The sequence below is a fragment of the Halichoerus grypus genome, chromosome 3 (genome assembly GCF_964656455.1).
Source record: "Halichoerus grypus chromosome 3, mHalGry1.hap1.1, whole genome shotgun sequence".
Lineage (NCBI taxonomy): Eukaryota > Metazoa > Chordata > Mammalia > Carnivora > Phocidae > Halichoerus > Halichoerus grypus.
Window position 1 is genome coordinate 5,503,140 of NC_135714.1, and position 25,639 is coordinate 5,528,778.

Below are 25,639 nucleotides of genomic sequence, written 5' to 3' on the forward strand. Positions count from 1 at the left end.
CTTTACCACGGCATCCAAGACCCTCATGTTTTGGCCTGTCTCTTTCCTCCCTCCCCACCCCATCTTGTTCTATCCATAGAAGAAGTGGAACTGCAACTGTCCCCCAACACACCATGCTGTTGCCTCCCCTGCACCTCCTCCCTGGCTGATGCCTCTGCCTGAAACGTCGTCTCCTCATCCTTACCCAATAGGCAAACTCTGCGCACACCCTCAGAGTCTAACTCAGACCGTCACCTTCTCCAGGAATCCGTCTCGACAGTGTCTTGTTCACATCTGCTTGCCCCACTAGACGGTGAGCCCCCGAGGGCCCAGAGAGCATCACTCCCCTCTGAGCCCTTCATCTTCTAAACGTCCCATAAATATTTGCTGAATGAATGCTCAACTCTTTACTTCACCGCCGATGAATAAACTCTGAAGCCCAGGGTGGCTGCTGGAATATTTCTGACTTCTAATCTGGCACATTTCAGAGAGATTTCTTTTTTTCTCTGATTGTGAATTCCATCTGCTCTTTAATTAATGAAAATTCAGTTCTATGCAAATATTTCTTCCAGGATCATCCTTCATGAGCAACCTCTGGGAGCTTACTCATCAGCCTGTTCTCTGAATCTGTGTTTGGAACATTCTGGGAGCTTGTTATTGGGCCTTTGAACTGAATAGTACAAGTGAACAAAATCGACAAACCTGACACTTGACCTCAGGAGTTTACAGCCCTGGGAGCTGTAGGATTTGAATTTACTGAGAGAGCCCTCCCTCATCCTGTCTTCCCCAATAAACTCCCACTGCCTGGTACTGTCAACCTCTATGGTGTTTGAAAATATATCCATTTGGTGCCTGCTAAATCCCATAAAAATCTCTCCTGTGCATCTGTTTATTAATTCAGGACTGAAGCTCCTCTAAATAGAAGGACACCAGGAGTCTCAAATCCTATGTACACTTGGGACAATAAATGTTTTTCTTGTCTGAGAAATACAACTTTATGACACAGGAACTCAGTGTCAAAAGGCAGCTTGGTATAGTGGCAGAAGCACGGGCTTTGGATCCATGTAGACATGGAGCTGGGTAACTCTGGGCAGCTTAATTAACCCCCCTGGACCTCAGCTTCCTCACAGATAAAATGGAGAGAAGTAGCAGCTGCATGTGGGTCTTCTGAGGATTACAGGCAATGACAAACATGCAGCAGGGTCACAATATATGTTGGTTTTCCTCTCCCTCTTGGTGGGGGGCCGCTGTGGAGAATGGCCAGCTGGGTCACGACTGGTCCGCTTTTCCAGAGGCTGAGAGCCAGGACATCAGTGAGAAGCCAGGGAATGAGACAGGGGAAGGCCCGGTGGAGTCTCTGCGGAGGTGATGGGCAAGTCTGCTCTGCATGGTGGCGGGGAAGGAGCAGGAAAGAAAGGGTTGGTATAATACCGCCTTACATTTCTCCAGTGGTTTGGGCTCTATATTCCTGGAGATGGATCTGCTTTTTGGGAACAGCCTAAAGGAAGGCAGAACTAACTTTATAGGGTTATGGAGGCAGCTCCAAATGGGAGCTGCTTCTCTCCATGTCATCTTTCTCTCCTCACTGCCCCTCTGCAGATGATGGTTCCTTCAGTTCTATGTGCTCCTCCTGGCAGTGTCCCCTGGGCCTCAGGCTTGGTGCGCTTCTCTCCTGCATCCTCCCTGGGGGATTCTGTCCCTACCTTGGCTTTGCTGCATCTCAGCATTGGTAACTCCCCAGTCCACGGATGCTGTCCACATCACTCCAGAAGCCTGGATAGTACCTCCCAGAGACACCTCAAATTCAAACTTGGGACTCCTGGAACCCCACACACCTGCGGCCCCTGCTGTGCTCCCCACACACTTCCACCGGAAGCCTGGGCAGCAGCCTTAACACCCCTTTCATCCCATTCTCCCACCCATTTGTCAAGTCAGTGTCTCCTTGGATGGACTGGCCTAAGCTCTGGAACCTTCTGGAAAGGGATTGCAGAAAGACCTTCAAATGTGAAGGCCTTATTGGTATAAATATCCAGCATCCCAAGGGGACTATCTCAAGGGAACAGATTCATTTGTATGCATACCTTCTGGTATCCATGCTGACCTGAGTCTGACTCTTGTCACCAACATCTGCCTGGGTGGGTCCCTCATGCCCCCTTAGCTTGTTTCCTCAGCTCTAAAATGGGAAGAAATAATTGTGCCCACTCCAAGTTTGTCAGCATTAGATAAAGCTGTGGATGGAAAGAACTTAGCTCAAGGGCTGAGCACATAGCAAATACTAAGAAGTACTATTTTTACTATGACTTGTGGCCAAACTTCATTTATTTCATTTATTTAGTAAATAAGAGATGAGTGACACATGTAGTGAATTTTGGGAGGTGACGACATGGTTTTTGAATCTCTACAGATCAACACATATAAACTGACAGAGCAGATGAATAGCTAAGTCAAAACCCATGAGGAACACTTACTATAAAACTAAATTGTCCCCCCACAAGCCCCAAAATGTAAGTGCATGGGAACAAACCAGCAACAGTGACAAGACTCCCATGGGAGTGATTTCTGTAGAGAAGGAAACACAGAGAAGAAACAAGGCAGCATATGATGGACCAAAGAGCAGAGAGGTGCAAGACAGCCAGCAAGTATTTACGGGGGGGCCCAGCTGGCTAGCTGGGGAACAGTGGCTAAAACCTGGAGGAGCTTGTCCAGTCCAGTGTCAGGTGGGTGAAGGGGCCCTTGGTAAGCTCTGCAGGAGCAGATCAGTCTGGAACCCCAAATCTCTGTCATCCTCCAGCTGGAGTTCCCTTCTAGAAGGAGCCCCAAGGAGAAACTGTTGGAAGTAGAACTAAAACTGAGCGGGATGGGGACCCTACAGATAAAAGAAAGAGAAGCTCCAGCTAAAAGTAAGCAAGTAGGGTGCCTGGGTGGCTTAGTCGGTTAAGCATCTGCCAGCTCCGGTCATGATCCCAGGATCCTGGGATCAAGTCCCGCATCAGGCTCCTTGCTCAGCAGGGAGCTTGCTTCTCCCTCTCCCTCTGCTGTTCCCCCCTGCTTGTGCTCTCTCTCTGACAAATAAAATCTTTAAAAATAAAAAAATAAAAGTAGGCAAGTAGAATGAACCAGGAAATCCCAGATAGCAAGCTGCCTTGGATTTTGACACTTCATGAAAACGACAGAAGACGTTCAGTTAGAAAAGCTACCCTGAACAACATCATCTTCCAAAAGTTCAGGAAAACTAATTTCTAAATCTAAAAACTAAAAAAAAAAAAAAAAAAGAAAAAGAAAGAAACAGAGTATCAAAGTCAAATTCCATGCAAACTTATCATAAGAGGAAGGAAAACAAAGAGCAGAATAACATACTTTACAATGATGATTAATCAGAAAGATGTGTCCCCCCCCCAAAAAAAAACCAGGGAAAAACTATAACCTGCTAGGTGGGTTGTTTCTTTAATGGTTTCCAGATGAATCAGGCCTTCTGGTATCCATCCCCCCAACTCCCGCAGTCCCCTCCCACATGGTCTCTGGTCTCGGTCACGTGACTTGCTTTGGCCAACTGGACATCAGGAAATGTGAAGCAAGAAGCAGCTTGATAAGCATGTGGGAACTGGGTTCTCCTTCTTGAAACTAATGTGTGAGCTTGCTCACACATCTCACATGGTGAGATGAGTGACACACGTGTGAGCAAGCTCACTGTAGTCCCTGTGATGATGAAAGACCATGTAGAGAAAGACCCGTTCCACTCAGCTGTCCTCGCTGAGCCCAGCCCCCAGCGGACCCACCAGGTGGATGGATGAGCCCAGTCTAAACCAGCAGAGGAACCACTCAGTCAAATGGTAGATTGTGAGAAATAGTACATTGTCGCTGTTCTAAGCCACTAAGGGTTTTTTTAAAACAATGTTCATTTACACAACTAATGAATCATTGAACATTACATCAAAAACTAATGATGTACTATATGTTGGCTAATTGAATTTAAATAAAAAAAAATGTTCATTTACTATCTCCAAACTTATTTTTTAACTTCCTTTCTTTATTTTTATTGAAGTATAGTTGACACACAATGTTACGTTAGTTTCAGGTGTTCAACATAGTGATGTTCTGCTCACAACTGTAGCTGCCGTCTGTCACCACACAACACTATTGCAGTACCACTGACTATATTCCCTGTGCAGTGCCTTTCATCCCATGACTCATTTATTCCCTAACTGGAAGTGTGTACCTCCCACTCCCCTTCACCCACTTTTCCCATCCCCCTGCCCCCTCTCCTCGGGTAGCCATCGGTTTGTTCTCTGTATTATGGGTCTGTTTTTGCCTTTTGTTTGTTCATTTGTTTGTTTTTTAGATTCCACATATGAGTGAAATCATACGGTATTTGTCTTTTTCTGTATGACTTATTTCACTTAGCAGAATATCCTCTAGGTTCATCCATGTTGTCGCAAATGTTGAGATCTCATTCTTTTTTATGACTGATATTCCACTGTATATATACACCACATCTTCTTTATCCATTCCTCTATCGATGGACACTTAGGTTGCTTCTGTATCTTGGCTATTGTAAATAATGTTGCAATACATGCAGGGATGCATACACAATGCATTTCAAATTACTGTTCTCATTTTCTTTGAGTAAATATCCAGTAGTGGAATTACTAGGTCATAGGGTATTTCTATTTTCAATTTTTTGAGGAACCTCCATACTGTTTTCCACAGTGGCTGCACCAGGGTGCATTCCCACCAACAGTGCTTGAGGGTTCCTTTCTTTTTCCACATCCTCACCAACACCTGTTGTTTCTTGTCTTTTTGATACTACCCATTCTTCAGGTATAAGGTAACATCTCACTGTGGTTTTGATTTGCATTTCCCTGATGATGAGTGATGTTGAGCACCTTCTCATGTGCTGTTGGCCATCTGTATGTCTTTTCTGGAAAAATCTCTATTCAGATTCTCTGCCCATTTTTAAATTGTATTATTGTTATTAGTATTTTGGTGTTGAGTTGTATAAGTTCTTTATATATTTTGGATACTAACCCTTTATCGGATATGTCACTTGCAAATGTCTTCTATTCAGTAGGTTGTCTTTTTGTTTCCTTCACTGTGCTGAAGCTTTTTATTTTGATGTAGTTCCAGTAGTTTAATTTGGCCTTGTTTCCCTTGCCAAAGGAGACAAATCTAGAAAAATGTGGCTGCAGCTGATGTCTCTCTGCCTGTGCTCTCTTTCAGGAGTTCTATGGCTTTAGGTCTCACATTTAGGGTCTTAATCCATTTTGAGTTTATTTTTGTGCATGCTGTAAGAAAGTGGTCCTGTTTCATTCTTTTGCATGTATGTGGCTGTCCAGTTTTCCCAGCACCATTTGTTAATGAGACTGTCATTTTCCCATTGCATATTCTTGTCTCCTTTGTCACAGATGAATTGACCATATATGCCTGGGTTTATTTCTGGGCTCTCTATTCTGTCCCACTGATCTATGTGTCTGTTTTTGTGCCATCCCATATGGTTTTGATCACTACAGCTTTGCAGTAAATCTTGAAATCTGGAAATGTGGTATCTCCAGTTTCCTTCTTCTTTTTCAAGATTGCTTTGGCTATTCAGGAGTCTTTTGTGATTCTATGCAAACTTTAGAATTATTGCTTTTGAAAAATGCAATTGGTATTTTGATAGGGATTACATTGAATCTGTGGATTGCTTTGGGTAGTACGGACATTTGAACAATGTCAATTCTTCCCATCTGTGAACATGGTATAAGTCACTAAGTTTTGACTTGCTTTGTTATACGGTAATCAATAATTAATATAGACATTAAGAGTTAAGATTTAATATAGACATTAAAAAAATTATACAAGACATGAAAGAACAGCATAAAGTGGAATTAAAAAACTCATAAATCAGGCAAGAGAACTCAGGGGAAAAATTAGAAATAGAGGGGAAATTATTTTAGTAATAAATATTTCACTAGAAAGCATACAAAGCAAATAAACACAACAGGTAATCTTTAAAAGAAAGAGAAAGAGAAAAATGGGAAAGATTTCAAACAGATAAAGGAAAAGATACAAAAGATTTGAAAATAACAAATACTGAAAATTTATAAAGACTCCACATTCAGATAATAGGTGTCCTTAGAGAAAACCAAGGTAAGGGAATGGAATGCTTCTAAAAATGATAACTTCCATCAGAGGTCCTTAGGAAAAACCAACTTGAAAATACACATTGGAAAAGCACTGTGTACCTAAGAATATAGACCCCCAATGACCAAGACCAAAGTTATATTCTGGCCACACTGGACATTAATAAAAAAAGAAAATATGGTTTTGTTTGTTTTTGTTTGTGTGTTTTTTCCCAAGCCTGAAGCAAGGCTTTCAAGCTGGGTAGGAGTTCTCTGGAAATCACAGAAGGAGAAGGTCTTCCTGGCAGAGAGGACCGCAAGGATAAAGTGTGAGAGAGCCCAGCAAATACTGGGGACGGCTGGGGCACGGTGTGAGGGAGAAGGACTGGAACGCTGAGGCCTCAGGCACTGGACCTATGGCACCTCAAAGGGGCCTGGAACACTCACCCATGTAGGGCTTGGTCCCGGCCATGGAGGAAGCCTTTTCTGCTCCTTTCACGATCGTCGCTATGTTGAAATCTGTGATGTGAACATGTCCTGGAGATAGAGAAACAGAAACCCCAGTTAGCAAGGGCTACAGGCAGCGGGGCCAGCTCCTTGTCGATTTAAAGCTGTGGGCTCTATGGTGGGTGCAAGAAGAAAGTAGCAGAACTTCTACTTACAATAGTATTTTATCTAATACTTGGAAAATGTCTAGTTTTGCCGCATTATTCACAGTAGCCAAACTTAGGACAACCTAAGTGTCCATCAACGAATGAATGGATAAAGAAGATGTGGTCCATATATACAATGGAATATTATTCAGCCACCAGAGAGAAGGACCTCCTGCTGGTTTTGACAACATGGATGGACCTTGAGAATATCATGCTAAGTGAAATAAGCCAGATGGATAAAGGCAGACACTGCATATATCACTTATATATGGAATCTAAAAAAAGCTCATAGAAGCAGAGACTAGAAAAGTGGTTGCCACGGGCTGGGGGGTGGGAGGAAGAAGGAGAGTTTAGTCAAAGGCACAAACTCTCAGCTGTAAGATGAATAAGGTTTGAGGATTTAATGTATAATGTGGAGACACAGTTGACAGCATTGTATTGTATAATTGCAATTTGCTAAGGGGGTAGAACTTGAATACATATACATGAACACACCCACACTAAAAATGGCGATGTTATGTGCAAGTTCTATAATGTGAATTTTTTGGTGGCGTATGTATATTACTTATAAGTAAATAAAAATATTGATAATTGATAAAAAATTTTGTGGAGTACATTTTGGAGGCACTGACTCAGGAGAGTAAAAGCTCATGGCAAATAGAGGAGAGGGGTGAGTCCAGACTGCCTTGCTCAGGAAGCTGAGTGGCCATGGTGGGGGAAGAAGGGTGGAGAGAGGATTTTCATGCCCAGAGGACATTCTTGTTCCACTGTTTGTCTGCTATGGTCAGTGCGGGCCTTAGTTCTGTACCGGAGGAATCCTGCGGGGAGAGGGCTGGGGGATTGAGACCACCTTCCATCCAGCTTAAAGTAATGGTAGCAGATGGGACATGGATAGGCTGGGTGCCCCTGCACATAAGTGTTCAAGAAACCTGAGAAGGAAGTAGGAGGGACAGAGGAAGAAGGAGACAAGAGATAAAGAGAAGCAGGGAAGGAAGACGGGTGGGAGGGAGGGAGGGACATCCTGACAGTTGGTACTGGCCTTCTGGGGAACTTGGTACATAAAAGGAGCCAACCTTGAGACCCTTGAATACTAGCTATAAATGCAATCACTTTCTCTCTTTGTCCTCACATCATGGGAAAATGGTTGGATTTTCACATCAGAAAGCTGCGCTCGAGAGGCTGGGACTTAAATACACAGGTGGCTTGCATACACAAAACTGACATTGGGAGGGTCTGGAGGGCACCTCCATGAGATGGACAGACACCTGCTAGAGCAGGTGCAGTGAGGCCCACGGGACAGGTGCACTTGATAGGATCAGCCACAGTGGACAGCAAAGCACCAGCGGTTTCACGCACATCCCAAATCTCAGGCTCAGCTGCCAGCACTGATGTGTGGGCAAGCTTCTGTCAGGCACTCTGTCCAGAGCCCCCGGGGGGGATGCAGCGGTGAGATACTCAGTGATGATCTGCAATACGCTTCGGGTGCTTGTGGGTGAAGCCTAAGTCATCGAGCCAGACCCTTGCTGGGAACCCTTTCTGGCCAGATGCAGAGTGTGTCCACCCAGGGAGCATCCCTAGAGCAGATGCACCTGCTGCAGCCTCTGGGGCCAGAACTAGCATCCACACAGTCCTAACCCCCGAGAGGCTGTGTGGCGTAGCAGTTGGGTGCTCAGACTCTGAGTCACACTGACTTGGTTTGGGTCTCAGCTTTGTTGTGATGAGCTGTCTGAGCTTGGGCAAATAACTTATTTTCCTCATCTGTAAAGTAGGGGTGATACTAACAAAGTACCCATCGGAGAGAGCGTTTGGGAGGAGCCAGGGATTAATATACATAAAATGGTTAGAGCGACTGGCACACAAGAAGTCGGGAAGCTTCTTGTTAAGTGTTTGCTCCTACCGGTGTTATCCTGCCCAGGTGTGGCTCAGATGCCATTGTCTCCAGCCAGCGCCAGTCTGCCCCCGGCACCCTCACAGTCCCCACTTCCAATACTGTGAGGCATGGGAGGGTCTCAGTCACCTCTGCATCCACAGCTGTATGCCAAGTGCAGCCACCACACTGAGAGGATCTGGAGACCCTCCAATATGGCTTTTGTTTGGTTTTCCTTCATTTCTCCCTGTCTTTAAAAAAATTAGTATTTGCATTATGAAAGTAATGCCAGCTGATTATAATAAGTCAAAGACTACAAACGTGTATTTGAGTCACTCCTTTCAACCCCCTGATGGCTCCCCCCACTCGCACTTGTAACCCTACTAAGTAACTTGGCTCTCTGTCATTTCTCCCTTTGCTTATGCATACATGTATCCACATATGTTGGGACGTGGTTTGTCCTTCCAATAATGAGATCATACTCCACGGGTCGTTCCAGAAGTTACTTTTGCATTTAGCCCTGTATCACGACATTTTCCCACGTCAGTATACATAGGTCTATCTACAAGTGCCATTATCCCTTGTCCCCCATGCTAAAGAAATCCAATTATTTTGGTAATTTATTTGGTGATAAAACTTGACCTGGAACTTGTCTTCATTGTTCTATTTATTCCACTTAGGGGGAATATTCATGTTTTGATAGAAAAATATTAATATATTTGATTACACAGTGGTCCGCCTTGGTGATTCATTTAACCCCTGTGGAGGTATTACATAATATTTAGTATATGTTGTTTTTAAGTGTTATTACCTATTAGAATATTATTTTCATATTACTAAGATATATATTATTTAATTTTAGATCTGAGAAATTCGAGGTATGAAAACCTATCTGGCCCCAAGAGTTTCACATAAGGAACTGTGGCCCCACAGCTGTGAAGTATTCCACAGTATTGTTATATCACATTTTATTCAACAATGATCCTATATGGCATTCAGGTTGTTTCCAGTGTTGGTTGCCTATGTGTTTGTCTTGTTATTGGATCAGCAATAGCATTCTTGAGCACATTGTTACATATTGGTACTTCCATTTTAACTGAATAAATCCCTAGAAGTGGGATTGCAGAGTCAGAGGGTTTGCATACTATGTTCAAACAATTATAATTTATGGTACTTTATTATTATTTTTTAATTTTTTAAAAGATTTTATTTATTTATTTGAGAGAGAAAGAGCGAGCACAAGCAGGGGGAGTGGCAGGCAGAGGGAGAGGGAGAAGTAGGCTTCCCGCTGAGCAAGGAGCCCCATGTGGGGTTTGATCCCAGGACTCTGGGGTCATGACCTGAGTCAAAGGCAGACACTTAACCGACTGAGCCACCCAGGTGCCCAATTTATGGTACTTTAAACAGGATATGAGAGTGTGTATTTCTCTGAATTGTGACTAGCACCGTAATCAATGATTTCACTTGTTGCAAATCACACGGTGAGGAATGATACCGCACTGCACATCTTCCACATGATCAGTCCCAACCCCCTGGGGAACCGTCTAGAATCTTGATCAATTTTCAATCAGAGCTTTGTCTATGAGATACATTTATACTTTGCTCTGTGTACAGCAAAGATCTCCTAGCTTATTGTTTGTCTTTGGACTCTGTTTAGAGTATCCCTTGCCATACAAAAGTCTTAAAAACTTAAATAATAATATGTTAATTTTGTAGTTTGAGTATATTTTCCTTATAATTTTCCAGAAGCCTATTCCACCCCTAAGATTTTATATATCTTTCTATATTTTCTTATAATATTTATATATCTTTTATATTTAAATCTTCCAACCACAGATATATAAAAACAGAATATATTTTTGTTATAACAAATGTCTGGTTTTAGCCACTGTTAGGTAGGGTTGCATAACTGGTATAGAATTGGTGCCAAATCTCATGTTAATCCTTGCAGTACTCCTGTCAGGAGGGTAGAATCACCTGCTTTGTTACATGAGAGTAACCTCAAGTTGCAGAGACCAGGGAGCTGTGCATGTTCACACAGCTGATCTGTGGGGAAGCTGCAGTGTGTCTCCAGCCTCTTCCTGGGGTGAGTGGTTCCCTCGGCCCCATGCTGCCCTCCGCAGAGCTGAGCCGGACAGCCCTGCCCTTGCTTCCTCCTGGTCCTGAGGGCAGTGAGGGCTCTGGCGGACAGCTCTGAAGCAGACCTGCTGGGGCTCCCCCGGGAATTCACGCCCAGCAGGTGTGACAGACAGCAAGTTCCACTTCTGGTTTCCGTGAACTGTGCTAATGGATGAGCTGTAACCTCCCAGTGAGCTTCCTTTAACAATTGAGTGAAGATGTGGGAAAGTGAAAATTAGTGCCACACAAGGCCTCCTACAGGTTCCTTCTCAGGAGAATGGAAATTTACTACAAAATTTGCAAATATGAACTCAGGCTATTTGCTTTCCACAGGTTGAAAACATTCAAAACTCAGCAAGAGAAGGAGCTCAAGATGTTGTGTGAGACCCACTAGTACAAGTTTTAATATTGGTATCAATAATCAGTAATCATACTGCCAGTCCTGGTATGCATCCTGCACTCCAGCCACGCTTCTCCCCTCTCTCTGAATGCATGGAAACTCACCTCACCTCCAAGCCTTTGACAGTACTTGGAATGCTCATCCCTCTCCTCTGCCTGGTAGACTTCCATTCATTCTTCAAAACCTGGCCCCAGAGTTATAGTACTGGTGGATGCGCATCTACCCTTTGCATGCATACTTCCATCAACAGGAAACAGAGGTGGGTATCTGACTGTGTCTTAGTCGGCTCAGGTTGCTATAATAGGATACCACAGACTAGGGGGCTTAAACATCAAACATTTATTTCCCATAGTCCTGGAGGCTGGAAATCTAAGGTCAGGGTGCCAGCATGGATGGATTCTTGGTGACAGCTCTCTTCCTGGTTTGTATGGCAGGTTTCTTGCTGTATCCTCACATGGTGGAGAGAGAGAGCTCTGTCCTCTTCCTCCCCTTATAAGGGCACCAATCCCATCATGGAGGCTCCAACCCCATGACCTCATCCAAACCCAGTTACCTCCCAAAGGCCTCAGCTCCAAGTATCATCACATTGGCGGTTAAGGCTTCAACATGTGAATTCTAAGTGGGGGGCACAAGCATTCCATCCATAGCAGACTGATTTAGGCCTCTCCCCTGGGCCCTCCACTCCCCTCCAATGTTATTCCCATCTTGGCATCCACCATATTGTATCTGTCACCTTGTCTGTCTCCTTGAGGCCGGGAATCTTGCTTGCTCATTTCTGTCTCCAGTACCTTAGCAATGGCCTGGCCTGGGAAAGGTATTCATCAAGTGTTTGTTGACTGACCAAATAAGAGACTGAATGAAAGAGATATGGTGAGCAAACCCTGTCACCTTTCTTCATTCCCTACTGCTTAGAGCCATCACAATATTTACAGGAGTTGACGACATTCCATGTCAACTTTTGATTGAGAAGACTGCAGCCATGTCGCTTTCTCAGCCTGACCTCAGAGGGTGGGACAGCCACCCTCTCCATTAATTATGTACTCATGGGTGCTGGTGGCAGGGTTGGTGCCACGAGGAGTTGTAACCAGGGCTATTTTCAGAGTATAAAAATACTTGACAGCCATGTGACTTTCAAGGACTCTTGCCCATTTCTTCATGCAGGGACTATTTATGGAGCGTGGCCGGTCTGCGCGAATCTGGGGAGGGGCTTGAAACCGCAATGCCAGGATCTGTGTCATGGACTGAGGGGGTGGGGATGGGGGGGATTACCCGGTGCTGAAGACCCATCCACAGTCACTCCCTGGGGCCATAATTGCCTTGCCACCACCCCGAGTCACCTCGGTGCCACCAGTGCCATTGAGCCAGGCTGGCTCTGGCACCTCCCGGACACGTTCCTGGGAAGGCACCCAAAGCCTTCTTGGATTTTGCTGCATTTTCATTCCTTCCTTCGCAGCTACATTGCACGAATATCAATTTCTGGTCCACCATGACCCTTGCTTCCCCTTCTCCGCTCTCAGCTCCTGTAATGAAGTCCCCCCACCAGGGTATTTACCAAATGCATGAGGGCAGTGCGCTCATGTCACTGAGACCTACAAGCCCACACCTGGGAGAAGACAGGGTCTGCTCGGAGGGGCCGGTCAGCGCGGAATGACAGGCTGCATATTGGAGGAGAGTGAATTCTCTCTGGATCTGTCCTCTGGATGCCACACTTGGACACACTGCCATGCCTCCCGTGAACTCCTGGGAGTGGGTGCTGGGGTAGTGCCACTAGGGGGCGCTAGACCGGGAATGCAAATGGAAGGCAGTCGGTCTACAAGAGATCACCTCCCGCATTATTCCCTGCCCGCTTCCCTTTCATCAGACTTGAATTTGGAGTCAAGTCTCTCACTAACATCTGTCCCCACCTTCGCTGGTTTACAGGGACTACATCATGCCTAAGCGGAGGCCAGAGTGCTGCTGCCCAAGAGAAGCAGCTGGAAGCCCTCTGGGGAAGAAACCAGGGTTGATGAGACTCATGGCAGGCTCCAGGCTCCCGCTAATTACCCCACTTCTGAGATGTCAGTGTGATGTCATGCTGGCCCTGATCTTCCACTCGGGATCACACACCCCGCGCACTCTCCCCTCCCACTAATCTTCGTGGACATCAGAGTGAACTTCTTGCAGGACAACAGAAAAAAGAAAGAAAGAAAAAGAAAAAGAAACCAAATCAAATCCCAGAGCACAAGCTTATCCAGGCTTCATCGGGCAACAGCAGCAGGAAGACTGAACTGTTTTGGAGCATGTCTGCCTGATAAGAAGAAATGGCCCTTTGGTTTTCTTCTGTTCCATTTGGATTGGCCTCCTCCCGTGTCTTGGTCATGCGGTGGGTATCCAGGGCCTTGAAACCATCTGATCATGACTTCATAAAGCACTCCGCAGGATTTGTGGCCGGCTCGTCTGCTGCTCTGGGGAATCCACCTCGCCCAAGGCTTCTGTGGGAGCAGTTCTCAACAGTTCTGTTTCCCCGTTTTCTCTCCAGCCACCAGGTTCCTGGGTTAGTCCCTGCCTTGTGGCCAAGGCCACATGACCAATCCACTCTCCTTCCATGCTCTGTGTTGGGCATGTGATTTTATGCAATTACATGAGGGAATCACAGTGAATACCATTTGTAGAGAGGTTTTCAAAGCGCTTTCCCAGCTGTGATCTGCTCTGTACAACTCTGTAGGACCAGGCTGGAGATGATCTCCTGACACTTAGCAAACTGACTCTCTTTCTCTCTCTCTCTTTCTTCCATCTTCCTTCCCTCCCTCCCTCCTTCCTTCTTTCCTCTCTGTTTTTCCTTCCTCTCTTTCTTCTCTTTCCCTCTCTTTCTCTTTCTCCCTCCCTCCCTTCCTTCCTATCGTTAACACACAATGTTACATTAGTTTCAGGTATACAACATAGTGGTTCAACAAGCTTATACACTGTGCTATGTTCACCACATTCCACTCCTTTCTTTGCTACTCTCTGTATCACAAGGGCCGGGGGCGGGGGGGCAGGGAACACATTTCCTGACTCTCTTGCGGCTAGGGTTCTCGATGAGATTTATGGTCTGCCCACAAGATACACTCAGGAGAGGTTTGCAAGGTGGAAGGAAAGCAGAGTCTGTCTGTTTGGGATGGAGCCAAAGGATGAACAAGCTGGGTAGACAGGGGTCTTTGCCAAGGCTGGACGTTTGTTAAGGTGGCCTCATCACTGGTATGAGCAGCTAGGAAGTGACTGTCCAGCCCAAGGTCCTTGAGCCAGAATCCAAGCCCCAGGCAGGTTTGACCACAAGGCCTACCACCTCCCTTCTTCACCAAGCTGCTTTCTCTGGGGCGCCCTGCAGCCCAGACTGGTACATGCACAAGGGATGTGGAGCTGCCTCTACTCCAGCCCAGGGGATGGCCAGGTCACTGCTTTCCCTAGAGCTCACCCTCCCAGTCAGTCTAGGATGTAAGCCTCCCCTCCAGACAGATATGCACCCTGAAGCCCGGGGCCAGGCCCCCTGTGCCTCCAGCCTGGTATCGAACACTGTTCAGGAAACAGGGAGTGATTAAGATGATCATTTTCAGGCAGAGTAGGAATTTGGACCCAGTGTCAGCAGAGACATAGAAACTCACAATTTCACAAAGAAGGATTTCACATCAGTAGATTCTTAGCCCTTCTCCACCCCTTCCTCACTGCCCAGAGATTATGTGAAGGGTCATTTTGGGATGAACAAACTACCTTACACAGTTTAACTCTGCCTGGGCAGGTGAGGGATCCCTGGTCTTCCGAGCTCTTGGTCGTATCTGAGCGGTCAGTTACCCAGCTTGGGTTGAATGTGGGAGGTGGATCTTCCTCTCTCTGGGGTCGTGGAGTAGGAAGACCCTTTTGACTCACACAAATGCAAGCTTTGATCAGCAATGAAGGTGATATGTTGGCCCCTATCTGCCACTTCCTTGTTTTATTTTTTATTTGTTCAAATCCCATATGGGTAAGATGGGGCTTTAATAGGTTGAACCGTGTTCCCCACCTCCCTGCCCCATTCATAATGTTGAAGTCCTAACTCCCATGATCTCAGAATGTGACTTCATACGGGTGGGGTCACTGCAGATGTAATTGGTTAAGATGAGCTCATACTGTGGGGGTGGGGGGGCCCTAATCCAGTAAGACTGGTGTTCTTATGTAAAGGGGACATTTAGACACAGACATGCACCTGGGGAAACACCATGTGAAGTCTGGAATTATCCTGCTCCAGCCGAGGGACTGCCCCAAGCTAGCAGAGAGAACTGGAACAGACCCGTCCCTGGCTCCTCCTGGGGGGCGTGGGTCTGCCCACGGACACCATGACCTCAGACTTCCAGCCTCCAGCACGATGAGACAATACATTTCTGTTGTTTGAGGCTCTCAACCTGTGGGACTTTGTTACAGCAGCCCTAGGAAACTGAGAAGGGGAGGCTATTTCTTGGAGTCAGGGACTCCCAGAGCCGGGTCATTAGGGCTTTAAGACTCCCTCCTGGCATTGTGCTGCAGCAGAAACTTCTCTTCTTGCAGCCTTCTGAAAAGAACCGCATTACAATCCTCCCAAGGACACCCAGAATTTAAACCCCACTCCTGCATTCTGTCCTTAATCTCTTGGGACCCCCTCTAAATAATGACACTGCTGTTGGTCCTTCAGACTTAGAAACAACCTTGCCCACCGAGGTGCCTGGGCGGCTGCCCCCCACTTCCTTCTCAGCTGTTCCAAACCCTGCATCTGAGGCATCAGAAACAACACATGCCCACTCTGTTAATGCCCTGGTGTCCCTCCTTCCAGGCATGATGGTAACAGCCTGTAAAATGTTGGGACAAGGGACAAGGGAGTGTCGATGCTGCTGGCCACAGCCGTTTTGGGGAGTACTTGTCACATTTATCAACAAATATGTTAGCGACGAAGGATCGATTCTTTGAAACAAGTCCAATTAAAGAGTGCTCTAAAATACATCAATTAATAGGAAATTCGAGGAAGAGTAAGGCCAACAGATCAGGAGACGATTGCCATTGAAAAGATAGTTTGGGGACGCCTGGGTGACTCAGTTGGTTAAGCACCTGCCTTCGGCTCAGGTCATGATCCCAGGGTCCTGGGATCAAGCCCCGCATCAGGCTCCCCGCTCAGCGGGAAGTCTGCTTCTCCCTCTGCTGCTCCCCCTGCTTGTGCTCTCTCTCTCTGACAAATAAATGAATAAAATCTTAAAAAAAATAAAAGATAGTTTGTTCCTCATCATTCCCAAGAGAAGGGGGCGTATCATGCCATGGGGGCCACATGGGGAAGCATGGGGTCGACCACAAGGCTGAGGGAGAGAAGGGGGGGCAGGAGCTTTTCTGGTGGTTTCTGTGGGAAGGAATGGGTGAGGTGGGGCAAGCAGGGTTAGGACTGGCTGATCTGAATAATTTTTGGGGCTCTGGGGTGCAGGGGCTGTCCCTAGTTGTCTGGTGCCTGGCCCTGGGGTGACTGGGTGGATTGTGGCCCTGATGTGAAGAAGGCATCAGGATTCAGGGAAAAAAGACATGGTTAATACAACGAGAAAACCAATTCCCTCTGTTGGGGTGGCTACTGTGTTCCCTGTTGCTAAACATGTGGGTCGGGTTTCTGACGCCCAAGCGAGTCACACACTTCACAGTCAGCTGTGAAAAGTCTAAACTGTGCGGGCTCTTCATGGCCTCCTGCAGTGAGTGCTCCCACGTGCCCCCAAATGCTCTGTTGACCCCACCCACGCTGCAGGACCCAGGGAGCCCCCTGGCCGGTCCTTCCACTTTCACCCAACCCCATCATGCCTACCCTGTCCCAGCACTGACCCTACGGGTTTGCTCTCTGTCCCCCCTCAGGCCTGGCTCCACCTTAGAACCACCAGGGACCTTTAAAACTCCCCAACCCAGCACCCTCTCCTGCAAAATGAATCACCTCAGCAGGTGGGACTGTGCCTCAGTACTTGTTACAGTTCCCAGGTGATCTGAGAACAGCCACCCTAGACCCTGTCCTTCGGGTCACCTGGCACAATGGGTGGCCTATGACAGGTCTGCAAAAATGAAGGGATCACTTTCCCGAATTCAGAGGTCAAGGGCTACAGCATCAGTGAACTTTGAGCGAGGGCCCCCAGGGACACCCAGGGCAGAAATGCAGGCTTTTCTGACTCTCGACTCTTTGTTCATCTTTGGAGGAGCTGAGCTCCCCAGGTGGAAAAGCCCCACGGGCCCACCCACAGGCCCATCTGTGCAGGCAGCTCTTCCATTTCCACCTGCCTCTTCCAGATGGTGGGGTTAACTGCCGCAGCTCTTCCCCCCCTTCCCCTGCTCTGTCTCAGCCATCTAGCCAGGTACCGTGCAGCCCCCAAACCCCCACTCTAGGTCAGCTCATGACTTGCTTTGCCCACTGGGATGGGAGCAAATGTGACACAGGCTTGAGGGGTTGGGCTTTCTATGCTCCTGTTGCTACTGTGGCCTTGTGAGGCCTTGTGGGGCTGGCCTGCCGGAGGGCGAGCCATGAGGACCAGGGCTGAGCTGTCCAGCCAAGGCCAGCGTGTCCCAGCCGGAAGCAGGCAGCCCTCAGACGTGAGCACAGCCAATACCACCAGAGCTGCCTGGCTGACCCCACCTGACCTCAGTCTTAGGAGCAAGACTTGCCTGTAAGAGCTTAACCCACAGATCTGTGAGCTTACTAGATGCTCCCGGCTTGTGCATTAAAGTCATGTGGTTATTCATTATGGAGCCTTATTGTTCCAATAGAAAAGGAGGTAACCCTTCTCCTTCCCTTTGCAGCTTTAAATCCCCATCTCCTTGAGTTGTGTGCCCTCAGCCCTAACCTACACTCAAACTTCTCCCCACGCTTCCCTAAGATGCTCTTTCTTCCTTCAACTTCATTTTACTCCAGGGATGGTCCTTCTCTGCTTTAGCTGCTGGCCAAGAATACCCCACATCTCAGAAGAGAATTATAGTGCTTGTTCGAGAAGACAAAACCCAGACTGAAGGATCAGAAAGTGCAGCAGACACAGAGTGGGGAGCAGAAAAGCTTGTAGGAAAGCCTTGGATTTTGTGTAACCAGCAGAACTTGAACGTTATTACTAAAATATTAATGCATTTATTTAATTATGTTTATTATAAACAGCCAACCAACTTGTTTTCAGAGAAAACAGTCAATGAGATCCATGATTAAACTCTTTAAATAGCAGGATGCCTGGGTGGCTCCGTGGGTTAAGCATCTGCCTTTTCAGCTCAGGTCATGATCTCAGGGTCCTGGGATTGAGTCCTGCATTGGGCTCCCTGCTCAGTGGGGAGTCTGTGTGTCTCTCTCCCCCCCGCCCCCACTAGTGATCTCTCTCTCTCACTCTCTGTCTCTCAAATAAATACATAAAATCTTAAAAAATCTTTAAATAGCAACACATAGCATCTGTTTTGTACTTTTTTGTAATGTAATTAACAAAAGGTTAAGGGGATCTAATGTTTGTCATGAAGACTATAGTTAGTAATACTGTATTATATTTTTGAAATTTGCTAAGAAGGTAAATCTTAAGTGTTCTCACCATACACAAAATGAAAAGGTAACTATGTGAGGTGATGGATAGCTAATTAATGTGATTGAGGTAATCATTTCAAAATGTACACATACATACATTAAATCATGTTCACCTTTAAAATATCACATTGTACAACCCAGTATATACAATTTTTATTTGCCAATCACACCTCAATAGAGCCCAAGGTAAAAAAGGCAAAAATGACTAAGAAAGAAAAAAGCTGATGAGTGGCTCCTGATATAAATCAGGAAGAGGACCATGGCCACAGGCTCTTGGGGAGAAGACTTGTGTGTTCTATGGAGAATTCCCTGCTCCTAAATTTCCCTTCTGCACTGCCTGAAAAGGCACTCATGGAATGTTAAAGTTGGGGATGGTGAATGAGTCATTCACTCTTTAGTATGAAATAGAGTTTCAGCGCCGTGTCCCAACACTAGAAGAGACAGCCCGATGAAATAGGAGCTTGGAGAAGAGTGAGGAGGGTGGGTCCACAGGCCCTTGGGGAAGTGTGTGGATGCTGCAAAGCCAGAGGCAGGGTCGGGACACTGTGAAAGCCATGTGGGAGGGGCGGAGGATGGGGCTCTCAGAGAATTGGGGGGAGGTCTGGAAGGAAAGTGGAAAGGGGCTGAGTGGAGAGGTGAGAATGAGTGTGGAAGGGGAGGGATGGATGGAGATCCAGAGCTCAGGAATGAGGAAACACAGGGAAGGCTGCCTGCCAGTGTCCTTGTGTGCGGCGGCCTCAGGAGCCCCGTGGCCAGGGACTGGGATGAACAGGCGTGAACCAGGGAGTCACACGGGCCTGGGGCTCATTTCCTCATAGATGAAATGGCTGAATTATTCCTACTGAGTTGTGTTCCCACCTTAATTTTACTTCTGGAAGATACTCAGGGCCCTAGAAGGTCTTTACCCAAAGGTCTCTGTCAGTTGTTGGGACAGGACCCTTAGTCCAGACCCCTGACTTCCAGGACAGCCTTGCTACCTGTCCTGCATAACCCAGCCTGGGCCCCTTCTCACTGCCACCTCACCTGCTTCTGAGCACTTTTTATGCCCTGATGCTGTGCTGGGTCGTCCTTCTTATACCTTCACTGTCTTGTCTTATACTTGCACCACGCCTGCGAGGCCCCACTGCTTCTCTTTTATTGCTGCGAAGGCCCAAACTCAGAGGGGTGAAGTGACTTGCCCAAAGACACACAGATGGTTGGGGGGGGGTCAGCTGAGCACCACATCTGGGGATCCTGACTTATACATGCTAACGGGGGCTTTGATTTGCATCCTCAGCTCTACCCAGTTCTCCTGGCATCTTGAGGTCACCATTGACCTTCCATTCTGGAGGAATTTCAACCTGCTGCCCCAAAACACCCAGGCTGGTTTCAGCTCCTGGCAGGACATTTGAGCCCAGATTCCACCACTCCCGCTCCACCTCCCAATACCGAGGAGCTTACACAATGAGGTAGGATTCTCCGAGACACACTGGGGACACATATGGGGTCCTAGAGGGGTTTCTAGAAGGAGCCACAGCCTGCAGCTGCTGGGGTCGGGGAGGGAGGCTCAGAGAAGGCATACAGAAGAGGCTGCAGACATCCCTGCATGATGCAGCAGCTCCCCCAGGAAACTCCTCAGCGGCTCACTCCACCCCATCCTCCCGAAAGCCCTTGGAGATGAGGGCCCCAAAGCAGCGTCACTGAATTTAGTGTTCAAGGCTACTGTGATGGTTAAACTGCAAACTTGCCCTAGGCTGTCCGATCAGCCGGGCTGTGCACTGCTGGCCATGCCCTAGACCTATGGTGATGGGCATCACGTCCCTGGAAGTGAGCCAAAACACAGAGGCCCAGGCTTGCCAAAGCAAGACAGGGAACGGCCTTGGATTCTTACCAAGTCCCCCAGGAGATTCCAATGAGACCAAAGTTGGGCATGGAGCCTTGCTTCTCAAAGTGTGGTCCACTGACCAGAAGCGTTGGCTTCACCTGGGAGCTGTTAGAGATGCAGAATCTAGGCCCCACCTCAGACCTACTGAATCAGGGTCTGTATGCACATGAAGGCTTGAGAAGCCAGGGGGAGGGAAGGCTTCGTGGATTACTGATTACTGATTCCTGGCTTGCCAGGCATACACAATGCCATTTGATCCCCATGATAATCTGGAAGGTGGACACCATTTTATGTTTCACAGAAGATGACACTGAGGCTCAGGGAGGTAAGTGACTTTTCTGAAGCTATGGGTCCCCAGGTAGGGAACTTTCCAGCCCTACCTCGCATTCCCCTCTGCCCCATCATCCCCACACTGGGACATGAGCAGCTATGCCCTTAGCCACGAAACCTTCCAATACATTGGGCTTGACTCACTGTGCCGGACACAGACCAGAAATTACACAGATGTGCATCCACCAGAATTAAACAAAAAAAGGCTTTCTAATCAACCCTTAAATCCAACTCCCCAGAACCCCAGTCTCCCAGAGCCTCAAACTTCCCGCTGAAAGAGTCTCTGTAAAGCATGCATAACAGGCTTACCATGTTCATCCAGCAAGATGTTGTCTGGCTTGATGTCTCTGTAAGAGAAAACAAAGAGGCTGACAACGTGATTCCTATTGAAGAGCACACGACAAACATGAAGCTTGGGGACAAATGCCTGACAACATCCAGAGTGCCTGTCTCTCCCTCAGCATGAGGCTCAGACAGGGAGCAGGGAAGTAATTAGGATAACACAGAGCCTGTGTTCTTGCTTCCTTCTTGTTTTGCAGAACTGCAAGTTGACTGTGAATACTTTCTTCCTGAATATTCTTAACAATTTCTGGTTTTGAGACTTCCACGAGTCTGCTCATTGAGCACCTGGTCTCTGCCAGCAGATAGAGATTCTCCCCCCCTCCCCCTGACATAACGGAGCCCTCCCACCTTGCTAAGGAAACCTCCCCAGGGTTAAGCTCTCTGCTCTACAGATATAGGGAGGAGGTTCCGGGAAGGCTTGGCAATTTGTCCAGGTCAGAGATCAGCCGCCCCAGCCCTCAGCCAGTTTTTTTCACAGTGTCTGTGAGCTAGGAAGGGCTTGTATAACTTTAAGGAGTTGTGGAAACAAAATAAGACACACACAAAAAGCAACAACAAAAGGATGTACAACAGAGACTAATGTGGCCCTCAGAGCCTGAAATATTTATTATCTGGTCCTTCTGGGAGAAAGGTTGCTGATCCTTTTTCTTAGGGCAGGGGCTGGGGAGTTTCTGGAAAGTTCCACTCTACATTGCCATGAGAGCAAGTTGTGCTTATCCAACACAGGGTTTGCTTTCCTCACCTCTGCTCCACGTGCCTAGCACGATGCCTGTCACTTTTAGACACTGTCAGAGAACAATCAGAGCGGGACAGCAGTCCAAGTGTAAGAAGACATTGTACTCCGGACAATTTCAGTAGGTGGAAAATGGCCTCAATTCTGAACACAACATGGACAAGTGGGAATTTACAGCCCAGGAGCAGGTGGGGGTCGTGGATGCAAAGTTACTAACTGGAAACATCTGGGGAGGGGGGGTTCTGGCGAAAGCCACCCCATAGGATTCTTGCTGAAGGCAGGCTGGGGCACTGGACATCACCTGGGGATGAGGACCTGACCAGATACGGAGGGGGGGCGCGGTTCTTGCTAAACCGACGCCACGGGTCCTCGCTAAGACTGGACAACGCAGGGATGAACAGCAAAACCCAAAAGTTGAGGCCTGGTTGCAAAAGAACCCACAAGAGCCTGGATAAAATTTGGTTGAGGAGGCAGAGCTTTTGTCAACACACAAGAAACATGAATGAGGGAGGATGGAAGAATGAATGTAAAAAAAAAAACCCCAAAACAAAAACAGCGTTTGAGAAACTCAATTGACATCTTCAGCCCTGATTTACTATCATTAATATGCACACACTTTCCAAAGCTCTTTATTAAAACCATAGACTTGAGAAAGGCAATCCCTTCAAATCTTCTGAGACTAATGACACCTTGCTTCGAACTAAAAAGCATTTGCTCCTGAGTTTATCAAATAGTAATTCTACCTGAAAACGCACCATGGTTGTTTGTAATCATGCGATGCAATGTCTATAGCTTTGGGGATGAAAGAAACACTTAACCTATATATTTATTTATTTATTTAAAGATTTTATTTATTTATTTGACACAGAGAGAGAGCGAGAGAGGGAACACAAGCAGGGGGAGTGGGAGAGGGAGAAGCAGGCTTCCCGCCGAGCAGGGAGCCCGATGCGGGGCTCGATCCCAGGACCCTGAGATCATGACCTGAGCCAAAGGCAGTCGCTTAACCAACTGAGCCACCCAGGCGCCCCTTAACCTATATATTTAAACTTCTATTTTCATGGGGACTTTTTGAGCCATTATTGACGAGCATTAAGCAAATGGGCCCCTGCAGCTGCTGAGTTCACAAAACATCCGCAGTGAACAGAGATGATTCGAGGAGTTCCCATGGGGAGGATGAGCTTGAGAACTCACAAAATTAAAACAAAGGGCAGAAGACCCCAGAGTTAAAGGTTTGTGTATCAAACCAGCAACTGCTCAGTCCCTGTGCAGAGTGCCTCCCAGGAGGGCTCTAATGAAAAGGGGAAATAAGTACTTATCAAGAATGCAGACACAGCAGCAAAAATTTTTAATTAAATTAAATTAAATTTAAATTCAATTAATTAACATATAGAGTATTATTGGTTTCAGAGGTAGAGTTCAGTTATTTATCAGTTGCACGTAACACCCAGTGCTCATCCCATCACGTGCCCTTCTTAATGCCCATCACCCAGTTACCCCATCTCCCTACCCCCTCCCCTCCTACAACCCTCAGTTTGTTCCCTAGAGTTAAGAGTCTCTTAAGCTTTGTCTCCCTCTCTGATTTTTAAAGATTTATTTATTTATTTATTTATTTATTTATTTGATGGAGAGAGACAGCAAGAGAGGGGACACAAGCATGGGGAGTGGGAGAGGGAGAAGCAGGCTTCCCGCGGAGCAGGGAGCCCGTTGTGGGGCTCGATCCCAGGACCCTGGGAACATGACCTGAGCCGAAGGCAGACGCTTAACGACTGAGCCACCCAGGCGCCCCTCCCTCTCTGATTTTTTCTTATTTTATTTGAAAGCAATCCCGTAAGGCCTGGCATGACCTTGTTTGGGGTGTGGGGAGCAGGGAGGAGGTGGCTGTGGCCTAGGAAGTATGAACCCCAAAATGCTTGCAAGGACCATGGCTGGAAACTACCACCTCCTCCGATGTTAAAGGTGCCCCCTGGGGCTTTGCACTTGCCCCCTCCCCTTCCCCCTTCCCTCCTCCTGCCTCTCTTCGTTCTCACTCCCCTCTCCTTGTCTCCCTTCTTCCCGCCCTCCCTCTCTCTTCCTCTTCCTTTTCTTTCCACCAACATTTTGCAAACACCCCAAGAGCTGGGGTTGCAGAGGCTCAGGACACAGCGGCCCCAAGGCCAAGGGAAGGTGGGAGGGGGCCACTGGAGAACAAACGGCCGGTGCACTGGGACAGCAGGGCTCAGGGTGTCAGAGCCAATCCGGGGGGGGGGCAGACCTAAGGAGAGGTGACCTGGTGGAGTGGGGTGAATAGTGTCCCCCCCCCGCCGAGAATTCATGTCTACCTGGGACTCGAGAATGTGACTTTATTTGGAAACAGAGCCTTGCGGACGGAATTAGTTAAGGATCTCCAGACGAAAGCACCTTGGGTTTAGGGTGGGTCCTCAATCCAACGGCTTCCGTCTTGGACACACAGACACGAAGGACAGATGAAGAGGCAGCGACTGGCGAACTGTGGCCAGAAGTCCGGGAGTGCCAGGAGGCACCAGGAGCTGGAAGGAGCAGGAAAGGATTCTCCCCAGAGCTTTTGGAGAAGCATGGCCCTGCTGACACCTTAATTTCAGCAGTCTTCTGGCCAGAGAGTAAATCTGTGTCATTTTACACCACAGATTTTGTGGTGATTTGCTGCAATAGCCGCAGGAAGCAAACACAGCCGGCCTCGCAGAAGGGGAGCCGAGGGAGGCGGCTGGCCGATCTCAAGTGGCAGCCAGGGTCCCCCACAGACCACAGTGTGACCGTAGACAGGCCCACTGCTCACGGAGCCTGCAGTCACCTCTGAAAAGCCCCGTTCACCATCTCTCGTGTCATGAGGACCAAAGAGGGCACAGCTGTGGGCAGCTTGGTAAACTGGACACCACGGCTCCAAGGAGAGAGGCTGTCGTCCAGGTGAGTCCCGCCCAGGAGCAGGCTGCCGGGGCTCCCAGCCCTGCCTTCCGTGGCTGCCAGGGTGACCCCTTCTCCAGCTTCCTTCCTGGTGCACGTTGCATGCACATGCTCCCTGTGTCAGCTCTTAGCACGGAGGCAAACCAATGGTTCCCCAGCATTTATGGGGTGTCCCTTCTGTGGTCACTGGGGACACAACAGTGAACAAGACAGATGCAGCTGAATGCAGCTTGAGCTCCAGGAGGGGAGACATGCCAGGATGCACGTGAATAAAATGACACATCACAAGTGGGGATGAGTGCTTTGAGGGTCTAGAAGAGAAACCAAAAGAGGTCCTGCTTTTGGTAGGAGGTCGGAGAAGGAGTTTCCAAAGACCTGACATCGGGTTGACACCTGGATGAAAAGAGTTAGTCATGGACAGTTCATTTGACCTGTGATGCGCTTCCAGCCAAGGGAATGTGACAAAGGTGACGGGTCTCCCCCTGCCCCCCCCCAAGATGACATCATATCAGACTCCATCTCTGCAGGTGGGAGTGAGGGATCCTCCCTTGCTGGCTTTGAAGATGGGCACTGTCATGTGTGAGCAGGCCACAGGGTGGGGGCGGCAGGTGCCTCCAGCCACTGAGAGCCAGCGAGGAAACGGGCAGCTCGGACCTGCTGCCACAAGGGACTGTGTTCTGCCCACAACCATGGGAGCTGTGGAGAGGTCCAGAAACGAGTGCAGCCCCTGGGCACCTGGACCATAGCTTTGTGGCATCCTGAGCAGAGGAACCAGCGAACCTGGGCCCCAATCCCGACCTGTGGAAGC

The 25,639-nt window shown here is 47.9% G+C and overlaps 1 protein-coding gene across 2 annotated transcripts in view; it reads right to left on the reverse strand.

Annotated features, from left to right (window-relative positions):
* The window catches only part of STK32B (serine/threonine kinase 32B), a 369,362-nt gene that overhangs the window by 48,716 nt on the left and 295,007 nt on the right, over window positions 1-25,639 (reverse strand). The window contains exons 5-6 of one of the 2 annotated variants that reach the window (XM_036085907.2): window positions 21,150-21,187; window positions 6,525-6,614 (exon numbers count right to left, since the gene is read on the reverse strand). In XM_036085907.2, the coding sequence (XP_035941800.1) occupies window positions 6,525-6,614; window positions 21,150-21,187 (128 nt within the window). The remainder of the gene's footprint in view (window positions 1-6,524; window positions 6,615-21,149; window positions 21,188-25,639) is intronic. The other variant, XM_036085909.2, reaches the window with a different exon arrangement.